The sequence below is a fragment of the Hordeum vulgare genome, chromosome 2H (genome assembly GCF_904849725.1).
Source record: "Hordeum vulgare subsp. vulgare chromosome 2H, MorexV3_pseudomolecules_assembly, whole genome shotgun sequence".
In the NCBI taxonomy this organism is placed as follows: domain Eukaryota; kingdom Viridiplantae; phylum Streptophyta; class Magnoliopsida; order Poales; family Poaceae; genus Hordeum; species Hordeum vulgare.
The window spans coordinates 52,275,052-52,289,046 of NC_058519.1; the positions used below are offsets into that span (position 1 = coordinate 52,275,052).

A 13,995-nucleotide genomic window follows, 5' to 3' on the forward strand; every position below is an offset into this window, starting at 1 on the left:
AGGCATGCAAAACATCCAAAGTTTGACAAGATAATAGCATGAAACCATCAAAAATTATAGATACGTTGGAGACGTATCATAAAGCATGCCACTTACCTCTATAGCTAGAACATACAGCTTATTGGGCAATTAAAGAGCTTAACTATGGTTTCAAACTTGCTAGTGAGAAGAGGTTATTTGACATTAGCTTGCTTGATGAATGGAGAACCCAAGCCTATGAGAATGCTAAGTTGCTTAAATAAAAGTTTAAGAAATGGCATGATGGAAGGATACAAAAGCGTGAATTCAATGTAGGTTATCATGTCTTGTTATACAACTCTCGTTTAAGATTTTTTGCAGGAAAACTTCTCTCTAAATGGGAAGGGCCTTATATTATCGAGGAAGTATATTCTTCGGTGCCATCAATATCAACAACGCTGAAGGCACAAATCTGAAGGTGGTAAATGGACAAAGAATCAAACATTATATCTCAGGTGCTCCCATAAATGTTGAAACAAATATTAGCAATACCATAACTCCGAAAGAGTACATTAGGGAGGCCTATAAGAATGTTTCAGACTCCGAAAAGTAATAAGTATGTGTTACGGTAAGCAAACCGACTCCAAAACTTTTCCAATGATAATTTTTATCAGTTTACAAATATTTTAAAAAAAAGAAAAATTTATAGCTGCCTGATAAGTGCACGATGAGGCAACAAGCCAGGTGGGCGCGCCCTGTAGGCTTGTGGCCACCCCGTGTACCCTCCAGACTCCGTTTTCTTGTGGAATACTCCGTCAGGTCGGTAAAAATTCATTATATAATCTCCCAAAAAAATTTACCTTCATATCACGACAATATCTCCTGCTTTCGTTTTGAGCTGTTTCTGCAGCAGATATAGATCAACATGACGTCTTCAAGCGCTTTGAAGGACAAGTTCTTCAAGAGGGTCATCAACCCCTACCTTGCGGAGGTGCTGCAACACCCTCAAACCATTGAGATGCATGAGGGGGTGCTGCAGATCCGTGATGTTGACGGGCCAAAGAAGACCGGAAGCGTGGAGACAAGGCTCGAAGCAATGGAGCAACAAAGTCTTCAAGTTCCACGGGATGGTGGAACGGGGACTCAATGCCAATCACATGATGATCGTGGAGTTTACCCATAAGCACAAGCTAGAAGCCAAGGACATCTGGGATCACGTCTTCAAGCTTTACCAGAAAATCGAGCATCTCCAAGCCCAGATCTATGACTTGTGGCTGCAGATTTGATGATCCCGGAGACTCGTTCATCTTTGTACAATGGTGAACCCATGCCTTGGAAGACGGAGGACAAGCTTCCAACCTCACCAACAATTCCAACATCACCACCTCCGAAGAAGGACAACTAAACACATGGGTATAGGGCACTTCCCTTGGCTTGTGCCAAGCTTGGGGGAGTTGCCCCGGTAGCGTATCACCATCACATCTTTTACTTTCTTTCTTTATCTCCATTCGATCTTTTTGGTAATACATTGATCTAGTAGAATAAAGTTTTAGTGTGATCTAGTTTTGAGTTTTGCTTTATGCTCCCCCTATGTCAGCAAGTCCGAGAGTTATATAATAAAGAGTAGTTTTGAGTTGAGGGCTTTGCTTGCTTTCTATGATCTTGAGAAACAGAAATAGAAAGAAGTATGGAATAAAAGCAAAAGAGTAAATATAATGATCTTATGGGGAGTGATGACTTCACATATAACTATGTTGATCGAAATTTGTTGTGAGTTGACAAACAAAGCTATCGGTCATTGCTGCAATTAAAAGGAAGTAATAAACAAAGATAAGTTCACATATAAATATATTATCTTGGACATCGTTTATGATTGTGAGCGCTCGTTAAAATATTATATGTTAAGAAGTTGATATTGGACAAGGAAGACAACATAATGAGTTATGTTTGCTTATTTCCGAATAGAAGTTATATGGTTATAAATCCTTCAACATGTGTCGCTTGCTTCCACCCCATATTAGCCAAACTTCCACACCAAGTAGATATACTACTTGTGCATGCAAACACGTTTAACCCAGTTTTGCTCTGAGAGTCCACCATACCTACCTATGGATTGAGTAAGATCCTTCAAGTAAGTTGTCATCGGTGCAAGCAATAAAAATTGCTCTCTAAATAAGTGTGATCTATTAGTGTGAGGACAATAAACTTTATACGAACTTGTTATATGGAATAAATAAAAGTGACTGACTGCATAATAAAGTTCTTTATCACAAGGGGCAATATAAAGTGATGTTATTTTGCATTAAGGGATTGCGCATCCAACTATAAAAGTGCATGACAACCTCTGCTTCTCTCTGTGAAGGGCCTATCTGTTACCTTTACTTTCTAGTACTTACCTTTATGTAAGAGTCGTGGTGATATTCACCATTTCCTTTAGTTTTCCTTTACCTTTTGGCAAGCGTCATGTGTTGGGGAATGATCTAGATAAATATATCCACTCAGATGTGGGTGATCATGAGTTATTATTGTTGACATTACCCATGACACTACACCAAAAACATGCGATAGAGACATATACCTAGGGACACTCCCCCTTATGCCTCTTAGTATCTAATTCAACCATGGTATAGAGACACTAAGGGAGACACTATAGATAGTGTGTCATCAATAGAGACATCTTCGTTGAGTCACTCCGCTTTATGTCCCTTGTGGCTTAGGTAAAGACACTAGAAGAGACAGTTTGGAGAATGGCTCAATAGTAGAGGCACGTAGATAGAGACATTATCCATGATGTCTCATAGCCGCTAGTGTAAAGACGCTAGAAGAGGCATTTAGATAATGCCTTAATATGATAGAAGCAATTTCAAGAGACATTGTCCATGATGTCCTTTAGTGATTATGTAAAGACATCGAAAGAGACATTTCACAGAACGCCTTAACATTTTGGCTCTCGGGACTACACCCTCTCGGTGTGAACTGTACAGGTGCTTAAAATGTTTATAATTTCAAAAAATGATATTTTTCGTGCATATCTATGTCTTTTACATACATGCAAATTTTCATAGGAAAACTATATATTCTGCCATGGGAAAAAGAGAACAAATAAAGCCTTTATAAAAAAGGACTTCATTAGAGAACTGAATGCCCCCTTAAAATTTATGCACTCACGTATATAAGAAATGGACGTGCGTATATTTTCATCGGAAGTATATCAGGAGGATTATTTGGGTGTGCCTTGTGTCGTATGCTTGTATGTTTCTGCTTGTATATTTCTATTGTCCAGGAGTTATGGTCACCAGAAGTTATCGTTGACACTGCTGCATGGAGTTGTGCCATCGTTGTTTCTATTAGATGGCAAGGTACCTCTCGTAAGCCCAGGGAGAAGCCCTTGAAGAGGATGGCGAGTCGGTCGCCGACTTTAACAGCGGCAGAATGTCACCGGTGTCGCAAAGCCTACTCGGCAAGCCCGATCCTACCCCTACGTGATGGTGTGTGCTCACTTGCAGAACAATCTTGTTCTCCCAGGATGACAAAATCTTCAGAAAATGAATTGATCTTTGCAAGGTGAAAGATTTAGCTTATTGGTGTTTTTTTATCCATGCATTTCGCCCTATTTTCAAAGAAAGCTCTAAAAAATTCAACAAAATAAATTATTATCCTCACTTTTAGTAACAAAGCAAAAGAGCTCAATGCATAGCTTCGTATTCACAAACTTTATTCATTCCCAATATATCCAACCGATTCACATGTACAAGTCAAAATAAAGATATATATATTTTTGCATCAACTAAAGAAAATGAACAATTTATTTGGGTTTTTTTTTGCATGGCATGAACAATTCATCTTTCTTTTTTTTGTTCACGACACCAAATATTGACCGATTCCTGCAACCGCTGTACACAACCTTTCACGTCCATACTTGGACCCCTATCCATCGTTTACATATACATGAAAAGAATATAATTAAAAAGCCCATACTAAAAGCCCACTAGAATTCAGATCCAGATTAATCTTGTCTCCTGCAACACCTAAACTACCTTCTCTCATCATGATTAGATTCAACGTGGGTCCGATTAGCCGCCGCCGCCCATCTGCCTCTGATCTCTGAAACAGTTGAACTACCATCTCTCATCGTGATTAGTTTCAACGTGGGTCAGATTAGCCACCGCCGCCCATCTGCCTGTGATCTCCCTGCACTGCCACTCACGATCTGATTCGAACGAGGAGTCAGCGATGCAACCTACTTTATTGCTTCAGCCAACGAACTAGCAGGTAATCTCTGTCAATTCTCATCTCTTACCATTATCGAAATTATACATCAGATTTTAGTGGTACCGTTTGACTGAACTTTAGGCATGGCTACGAAATACAACATGTCACTATTGAGTTCCAATGATGAATTAGCACAAGATACACTAAAAACAAGATTACTCTACTCTGAAAGTTGAGATGCTAGAAAGCATCACCGGAATAGTAGAACTTGTTGAAATATATGTTCCAGGGACAATACTTTAGTTACTTGAACATCTTTCAAAGGGAAATACAAGTTTTCTCAACTGATACGATACAGGGTCAATTTTTTTCGAGAAAACGCAAAAGAATTTGCATTTCATTGCATTGAACAGGAAGAAGACATCGGGGGTACAACCTCCAGAAAGGAGGGACACACACACAGACACACACACACACACACACGACCGTTCTCACCAAGCGACTACAACTAGGTAAGGAGGTGCCCTCAGCTACAGACACACAACGATATTAGGCCTCGCCCTGCCGCCATTGCAAGACACCTCTAGGAACAATTGCAGCTCCAGGACTGCCCAGGCCAACGTACCTAACACCCATGTGCCTAGGATCGGCGGGTGAAAGGCAGGGCCTGATTGGAACTGGTGTAGCAATCGGTGGGGGAGGGCCGGTGCTGGCAAACAACCTGCTCCCTGTTTAGCCGTCTACGCCAACGGTGCATCACCAGCCACCATCTGCCGCATCAAGTACTCCGCTTGCAGCCAAAGCAGCGCCCTCAAGAGGGTAACGGCGTTGAGACGCCGCCGCTGCCCGGTCCAGGAGGCCGGACCTAGGATTTCTCCCGGTGATCGAGGAGGAGGTCCGGTCAAGGGTCATGCCAACACCTCCAAGGAGGTGACGGCACCCTCGGGCGTCGCCGTTGAAAGCGCAGGCCGACGCTGCGCGGGGATTTCGCCCCGACCCCTGAGCAAGGACCTCAGATGCATATGCAGACCAGACATGACGAAGAACGTTGGAGAAGACGGAAGCACAAGGAGTGGGAAGCCTAGGAACGTCGGTAGTCGCAGGTTTGGGCACCGGCCAGCGCAGCGCCAGCAGGCCGGCCACCACCGGGAGCGTGTCCAGCAGGCGACAATGATCACCTGCACCGCGCCGGCCCGCAGCCTCCGCCGCCGGGATTCGCCGTGGCACAGCATGGCAGCAACCGTCAGGGTCACCGCGCGCGTGCACAACCCAGCGGCAACCACCGGCGGCGGCTGGGAGGGGTGGGAGGAGGGAGAAGGGTGGGTGGGGGCAAAGTGGTTGACTCGGGCCAAGGCGGGCCCGCGCGGCCCAGATCTGGGCGCCCCCAGCTCTGCCGCTCGCTGCAGCGGTCGGCAACCGCCGTAGCAGCGCCTCCGCGCACACGCACCGCGCCATCTCGACCTCTCCTGCACGCGGACAACTTTCCGACGCGCCACCACACGCTCCCACCGCTCCAGCGCGCGAGCACGTTCCCACCGCTCCAGCACGCGAGCACGTTCCCACCGCTCCAGCGCGCGAGCAGGCGAACAAGGGCCCCGCCGCCGCCGTCCACCGACGAGGGCTTCGCCCACCAGCATCCTCCGGCGGTGGCGAGGGGAGGGAGGGGAAGGAGGGGGCTTGGGTGGCGGCTAGGGTTTCGCCGCCCGAGTCGCCCCTCGGAGCGACGCGGGGGCCGACGGGGGCTTAGTTGATACAGGGACAATTACTTAAAGCATATAGCTTTTCTGCAATGTCGTGATCCAGTATTTGCCATACCTATGAAAGGCAATATATAGACAAACATAAATTGAGTATGCTGCCCTAAACTGCAACATGCAAAGTGAAGTACAACCAAGGTCCAATTCATGGCTAGACATCAAATCTTACAACAATTTAACTTCCACAAATAAAACTATATTTATTGTTTGTTTCTACATACCATTACTTAAAATGAAATTGAGACTACATAAAAGTTAAATAAAGAACAGTGGGTGGTATGAAGTTCACTGTTTTGAAGCTGCCTGTTTTGAGTAAAGATGTAGAACAAGCAGTATGATGATAGTAAAGAATAATTGAATACAAAGGTTGAGTCAATGGAAAACCATACAGAGATATTTCGTTGAAACAAGGAACTAAAACCACATAAGTATTTCCAAACGGAGGGAGTATGTTTTAGCTTCTTATTCATTCGCCAATAATGTTTGTTCACTGAATAGATAGGAATAAGTGATATTTTGGCTATTCCATTTCAGCTTTTGCATTAAATGATGGATAGGAGCTGGATGAGTAAACTAAGAACCAGTGCAGAGTACAAACATGGTGTTGAGCAGTTCCTTTCTTTTGCATTCCATGATGTAAGAGATGGTTTCAAGATTCTGTGTCCATGTGTAAATTGCGCAAACAAGAGGATGCAAACTTACGATGAAGTAAAAACCCATTTGAGATGCCATGGCATCCTACAAGGATATACAACATGGATCTGCCATGGAGAGCAATTTCATTCATGTGAAGATGTATTTGACGATGTGCTGCATACCTCAAACAATGCATCTATTTCATATATCCATGCGTATGTTCCAAGACAAGGTGACTCTAGTAGACTAGATGACACATGAGGGCTCCTTAATGCTGTTTTCAACATGCCAGATTATGATTCACTGGATAGCATATCAGATGATGATAAAGTTGTGCTCTCCAATGAAGAAGGAAATTTTCCAACTTTATATGATGAGCAACTTGAGGCCCCTGATAGAATGGCTACATCACCAGCAGAAGAGAATGTTGCCACTGAAGGTCAAGATGGGAGCAAAAAAGAAGAAACATTTTTAAGCTTCTTGAAGGATGCAGACTCAAACTTGTACGACGTATGTCAAATTTTTTCAAAGCTATCCTTCTTAGTCAGGTTATTTCACTTGAAGGTTTTACATGGGTGGACTCAAGCATCATTCAAATCGGTACTTGATTTATTATCTGATGCTTTTCCTGAAGATGCAAGTCTACCAAAGAACTACCATGAAGCAAAGAAAATCATTCATGGTTTGGGTCTTAGCTACTAGAAAATTCATGCATGTCCGAGAGATTGCATGCTCTATTGGGGTGAGAGGGCTAACCAACAGTCTTGCCATGTCTGTAAAAGCTCTCGATGGGCTGATAGAGACAATGATGATAAAGAAACAAATTCAAGGCATAAATAAAAGCCTGCGAAGGTATTGCGCTACTTTCCACTGATACCTAGACTGCAGAGGTTGTATGAGACTAATAAAACATCAAATGATATGAGGTGGCATGAAGAGGGTCGTACAAAAGATGGATTGGTGCGCCATCCAGCAGATGGAGAAGCATGGAAAGATTTGGATGCTCATTATCCTGACTTTGCCAAGGATTGTCGCAACATACGTCTTGGCATAGTTAGTGATGGGTTCAGTCCGTTCAGAAACATGAGGTCAAAGCATAGTACTTGGCCAGTGATGCTTATTCCTTACAACCTACCTCCCTAGATTTGCATGAAAGACACATCTTTAATTATATCAATGATCATACCAGGACCCAGTAGTCCAGGGAATGATATAGATGTCTATTTGCAGCCATTAGTTGAAGAGCTCTTGCAACTATGGAAAGGTGTGGACACATTTGATTGTACTACTAAAAAAAACTTTCGCCTCCAGGCTGCATTCTATGGACACTTAATGATTTCCTGCATTAGCATACTTATATGGTTGGAGTACAAAGGGGAGATATGCATGTCCATCTTGTGGGGATTCTACAAGATCAGTTTACCTAAAGAAAGGGAAGAAATTTTCTTATATGGGCCATCGTCGATGGTTGCCACCTATCGCCGGCAAAAGAAGAAGTTTGACGGAACTGTTGAGAATGAACTTGCACCAAAAACTATGAGTGGGAGTTCAGTGTTGAAAATGTTGGAAGGAAGGGTGTTTGTGTATGAAAAAAAAAATATGAGCCGTCAAAGAAAGGACATACTGGAAAGAAAGCAAAATCTAAGGCCAAAGGGAAAAGCAATACGGGTAAAAACAAAAGAAAAAGAGAAACATGCAAGAGAAAGTTAACTGGAGGCTCAACTAAGAACAAAAAGGAGCCAAAGGAGTGGCTGAAGAAGAAATCAATATTCTTTTCCTTGCCATACTGGGAGCACAACTTATTGCGGCACAATCTCGATGTGATGCACATAGAAAAAAATGTTTGTGATAATTTAATAGGGACACTGCTAAATATTGATTCTAAGTCAAAAGGTAATCGAAATGGTCGACTTGATCTGGTAGATATGGGAATTAGAGCTGCACTCCATCCCGATGAAGATGACAAAGGTAAAGAACAGCTGCCACTTGCACCCTTTAATATGACAAAGGAACAAAAGGAGGCTCTCTGCTCAATTATTCAAAAACTTAGAACACCCGACGGTTATGCATCATTCTTATCAAGATGTGTCGATATGAAGGAGCTTACAATTAAGGGCCTGAAAAGTCATGATTGTCATGTTCTTATTGAGGATATTCTTCCAGCCGCACTGCACTCGTGTCATCCAAGCAAAGATGTTATGAACATTGTTTGTGAGTTAGCTGATTTCTTCAAGAATTTGTGCTCTAAGGTATTAAGTATCGCCGAGCTTGACAAAATACAAAATAGAATTGTCCAGACACTTTGCAATATGGAAAAAATATTCATTCCGTCATTTTTTACCATCATGGTACATTTAATGGTGCACTTAGTGGATGAAGTTAAGCTTGGGGGACCAGTACATTATAGGTGGATGTATCCTATAGAAAGGCAAGTAATCTAGTATTTTGTACTTTGTATCTTGTTTAGTTCATGATTCTATCTTACAGATTGTGTGCAATTTATGTTCAGGTACTTTGTCCGACTTAAGGCATTTGTGCGCAATTGAGCTCATCCAGAAGGATCTATGGCAGAAGAATACATTGCTGATGAATGTATGACATTTTGTTCAAGATTTATAGATGGACCAACTAGGTTCACAAGACCAGAGACAAACCCAAATCCATCAGACGAGATACACGATTCTTATATGTTTGAGAGTGCCGGTGAACTTGTAGGAAAAATTGACAGTGTGTACCAGTTTAATGATCACTCGCTCATTCAAGCACATCGCTATGTTCTGCGACATTGTGATGAAATCGCCGACCTTCGAAGGTGCGCGAGAATAATCAACTACTCCCTCTGATCCTTATTAATTGATGCACATTTAGTACAACTTTGTACTGAAGTTGTAGTAAGTGTGCATCAATTAATTTAGATCAGAGGGAGTATATATTTTTACTTTGCACTTGAGTAATGCTAAATATTTATTTTTTCCAAAAATTACACTAATAGTAATCCATCTTACTTATATAGAGAATTCCTGCACATGGAGAAAAGTAAAGAAGAAGTTGTACGAGATCTGACGTCACATGATGAGGAGCAGTTTATCAATGAACACTTTGCTGATTGGTTAGAGCAAAAGGTACATCACAATTAACTTAGCATCACAAATTTTATTGTTCTATGGGTAAAATATTGTTGTTTTATAGGTGCTATTCGATGACAGGCCTAATTTAATCAAGAAGGTATGGCACTAGCTAGAAAGCCAAACAAGTCTGGGCTGCGGTATAGTGGTGTTGTAATCAATGGGTATCGGTTCCACACTATTAGTGTGAGGAAGGACGCAAGACACAAAACAGTGGTGTGGTAATCAGGTCAGATAAGGGCATTAACTACTATGGCAGATTGTCTGATATAATAGAGATATCATACGAAGACCAATACAAGGTTGTGCTCTTCAAATGTGAGTGGTATGACGTACACAACCGTGCAGGTCTGCAAACAGATGAATTTGGATTCACTCTTGTAAACTTTTCTCAAATGATGCACACAGGAGAAGAACTAGAAGACGAACCATTCGTTTTTTCTTCTCAAGCTGAACAAATATTTTACATAGAAGATGGAAAAAACTGAAGAATGGCATGTGGTGAGGCAATTCAGGCCAAGAGATCTATTTGACATGGGTACGGAATCATCTTTGAATAATGCAGTGTGGGATGTAGATGGAAATAAGATCCCGAACCATATTGACATTTACTGTGAAATTAATGTTTTATTTACTTATATTGCCTTATTTGAAGTTTTTGTACACAGACAAAACATTTTTTATCAATTGGAAGTTCTCTGTATTGAAATGGCTTACCCCAACAATTGTTGTTGGCTGGAAAGCTACCATGCTTTTAAGTATATAGTTTCACCATTCGATATCCCTACCTGCATGAACACACAATTGACAATCAGTGTCATACTTCTATTATGAGTACTGAAAATGAACATTGTAATAGTAAGGTAATAGGGGCCTAGTATAAGTACCTGTACACCACACTTCTCCTTTGTCTGTATGAGCAAAGGCTGTGTTAATTAAAACACGCTTCAAATTATAACTTCGTCCATGGCCTATTATGGCAAATAATTAAATCAACAACTTTACCATGTACTAGCTAATCACTAAACATTCTCAGCTATGACTGGTTTTTTTCACTTTGGCAAGTAGAATCACAATCCTTGCTAACAAGTGCAATCATACTAGTCGCCAATCACAAGAATGTCACCTTGTTCACTTCAGATTATGCATTCAGACATAATCTGAATTGTTCAAACTCCCTGCTAAAATAATCCAACCTCAAAATGCAAAGAATAATCAAACATGCCGAATCATCATCCTCACATTCGACCACCAGCCCGACATGGCCGTCGTGAGGCTGGGCGGCGTCGAGCACTCCCTTGACATCTGCACTTCATGGTACGGATGCTCCTGGACGGCTAGCATCGAGGGGCGGCAGACCTCCGGATGAGTTCGACGAGCACCTCTCCACGAGCAGAACCTATGCGATGCCAACGAGGGATGCTCCTGGACGGCAAGCATCGAGGGGCAGCAATCCTGCCGGATGACCTCGAGGAGCAGCTCTCCCCGCAGATCCTATGCTGGGCCGACGAGGGAAGCTCCGGGACGGCCAGCGTCGAGGGGCGTCAGACCTGGGGATGAGCTCGAGGAGAAGGCAAGCAGCACTCCCCGAGAAGAAACTATGCGGCTCGACCAATGGCACAGCCGGCAGCTCATTTGTTTCCCAGGCTATGGGGACCCGACGCCGGCTCCGCCGTGGGGATGTCGACCTGCTCCACCCCAGGAAGCTCGTACTACGCCGGTTGGGGAGGAAGCCAGATTGGTGAGGTGGTGGTGCCGGTGGGAAATTTTGTTTTGGGCAGGTCGATTTGGGAAAGATTGGTCAGGGCGGCGGTTAAATGTTCTGTCTCTCACGTTTCCATTTTTTTCATTTACTCTGTTTCACTTTTTCATTTATACTCTTTCGCCACTATTTTTCTCTTGTACATTAGGAACATATTTTTGAACACAACACAAGCACTCGTACATACCTGGTCAAACGGGTCCGACACCGATTTAAAATAAAAAACGCAAACATGTTTAAATTTAACATAATTAATCATTAAACGGTAGTCAACCGCCAAACAAAGTCCATTTAAATATTAATAAAATTAACAAAAAAAGTGTGTGCCTCCCACGCATTGCCCTAGGCGACGGCGGCATCCGGGCCGTTGAGGTCGACCAACTCGGCGCCTGCCCAGCCTAAGGAAATGATGCCTCCCACGCTGGAGCATGCCGGTACACTGGTATTTTGCGGGTGGCTCGATCTTGTCTGTAATCATTCTTTAGAGGTCAACCCCTTTCTCTATATCGTGTATCAGAATCCCTAAAATATTTATTAAGTGCCTTAATCATAATATGGGCATGTGTTTATGAAAAATCTCATTTTGATAAATCGACAACCTATGACCCGTTGTGGCTATCGGGCGCCGGTATTCAAGGGCACATGCTTGAAGACTTGTCGGATATCAAAAATAAGGGTATTGCCAGCTTCGGTAAGGGAGCAACTACAGCGGCGTGTCATCACCTCGTCTTAACAACAGTAATGATCGCTCAACGATTTAGCAATCTCGATATTTTTTTATTATGTGTGTGGTGACTTATACTTCACCGTTCTACTCTCGCTTAACCAATTTTCTTTTCTCCATCGCTTGGCTCTCTGCTCCTCTTTCTCCTCTTTCTGCTACATGATCTCTGCTGTAAATCTGCTTGAAGATGGCAGTTTAGCTCCTGCATGCCGGCGCGGGCGGATTTTCCGGCGGGATGGTGGCAACGCCGCGCGGGGCGCGGCTCTATCGGGGCCGAGGAAAAGTGTCTAGTTTTCGGAACAGACAATTTGTTATGGGAAATAACGACTGACATGCAGCAGGATGCGGAACCTAGATCAAACGGCTGTCAGGTGGGTCATCGAACGGCTACCCAGGTGACGAATTATTTTTTTAAATCAACTGACGGACGCGTAGCGTTTTCGTATTTTATTTCGTATATAGTTCATTATAAAATCTTTAAAAACTTATATCTAAGACAGGATGATATTTTTTGTTAAACGTGAAGATACAAAATAATTCAATTAAGCGAAAAAGGTTTGGTCGCACTCGGCCATCCACGCCTGACACGCTCATTCATCCGTAAATATCTCATCTATAGTGCCAAAAAACAATTCCCATCTCAAATCTGCACCCAACATACTCGACGTCGGCACCGCCCATGACTCATGTCGCCGCCCGTCTCCACCAATCGCTCCATCTATCTCCCAGCTGGTGCCCCTGCCCGCACAGTTCAGATATCTCAAATCTGAAACCGCGCTCGCCTGGGCAAAATCTCCCCTCAATTTATACATTTCTCGTGCAGTCGCGCTGCCTCGATCGAGGGCACGCCCGGTGCTCCGCCTCTATGCCAAGCTACCGCCAGGGGCCGACGCGGGGCAGGCTCTGCTGCTAGTCCATGACCGTCAGGCGAGTCCACACTCCACAGCTATGGGGGGCCTTTGCAGCGGGAATAGTTGCTGCCAGCGACGCCGTCGTCGAGGGAACACCGCTACCAAAGCCTGAAGATCATGGTGCCATCATTGTCGGTTGTGCTGGAAACTCGACTATGTGACGAGGTATCTGAACTGGGATGCTTCTATCCAAAACGGGCTGTCACCTGTCAGCCCAGCCACACGTAAGTGCTTCTCCCCTCTCTGTCTTTAATTACAGATCCGAAGAACAAGCTCCACATTCCTCCTCTCCCGCCACGGCAGCCAACAACTCACATCCATAACCTCCCCTCCACGGCTCCACTCTACATATGGCGCCAAAATCGACCAACTTATTGGTTTCCCTCGTTGGCTGCACGACCCACTAACGCCGTGCTACCCATAATTAGCACCCAACATTATTCCTCTGTAACTTCTAAGTTGTCCCCTCGCCAGCCACAATTCATCTAGCACCGGTGGAGAGCAGAGCACACAAATTCATCTAGCACTGGTGCTGCAGGGATGCCCTCGTCACCAATCCCATCTTCATTGACAGACCCTCTAGATTGACTACTACAATATCTCCACTCTTGCATCTGTTGGAGAATCTCCCCCAAATCTATTTCTTCGGGTTAAATCATCTTCCTCGATCCCCTGGGATACCACTTTTAAATTTTTTTAGGAAGATGTCTGTTGATTTCTCAACCTTTGATTTGACTAACTCTACTTTCGACAGGGATCTGCTCATACTGGTCCAGCATCACCCCTGCTGAAGTTCTAATTGCAATTCATGATATTAATCCAGAAAAGGACAAAGTTCCTCTAAAGAAGGTAATTTTCTTTCCTATTCTTTCTTTCAATGTTGTCTCATGATATTCAACATCTCTCGAGC

General features: G+C 43.5%; 1 protein-coding gene and 1 long non-coding RNA gene across 2 annotated transcripts; both read right to left on the bottom strand.

Annotated features, from left to right (window-relative positions):
• Positions 1 to 4,559: 4,559 nt before the first annotated feature.
• Positions 4,560 to 5,863, bottom strand: LOC123429520. Its single transcript, XM_045113548.1, has one exon. The coding sequence runs from the start codon at positions 5,805 to 5,807 to the stop codon at positions 5,079 to 5,081; it is 729 nt and encodes a 242-aa protein (XP_044969483.1). The 5' UTR covers positions 5,808 to 5,863; the 3' UTR covers positions 4,560 to 5,078.
• An 81-nt stretch (positions 5,864 to 5,944) lies between these two features.
• LOC123429521 lies at positions 5,945 to 11,449 on the bottom strand. Its single transcript, XR_006622694.1, has 3 exons — positions 10,576 to 11,449; positions 10,406 to 10,476; positions 5,945 to 5,985 (listed from the first exon to the last, which is right to left on the bottom strand). It is a non-coding gene; the product is annotated as an uncharacterized LOC123429521 (long non-coding RNA).
• Between the last annotated feature and the right edge of the window lie 2,546 nt (positions 11,450 to 13,995).

Coding starts and splice junctions, on each gene's coding strand:
- LOC123429520 (XM_045113548.1), bottom strand. CDS start 5,807: ATGCTGGTGGGCGAAGCCCTCGTCGGTGGACGGCGGCGGCGGGGCCCT.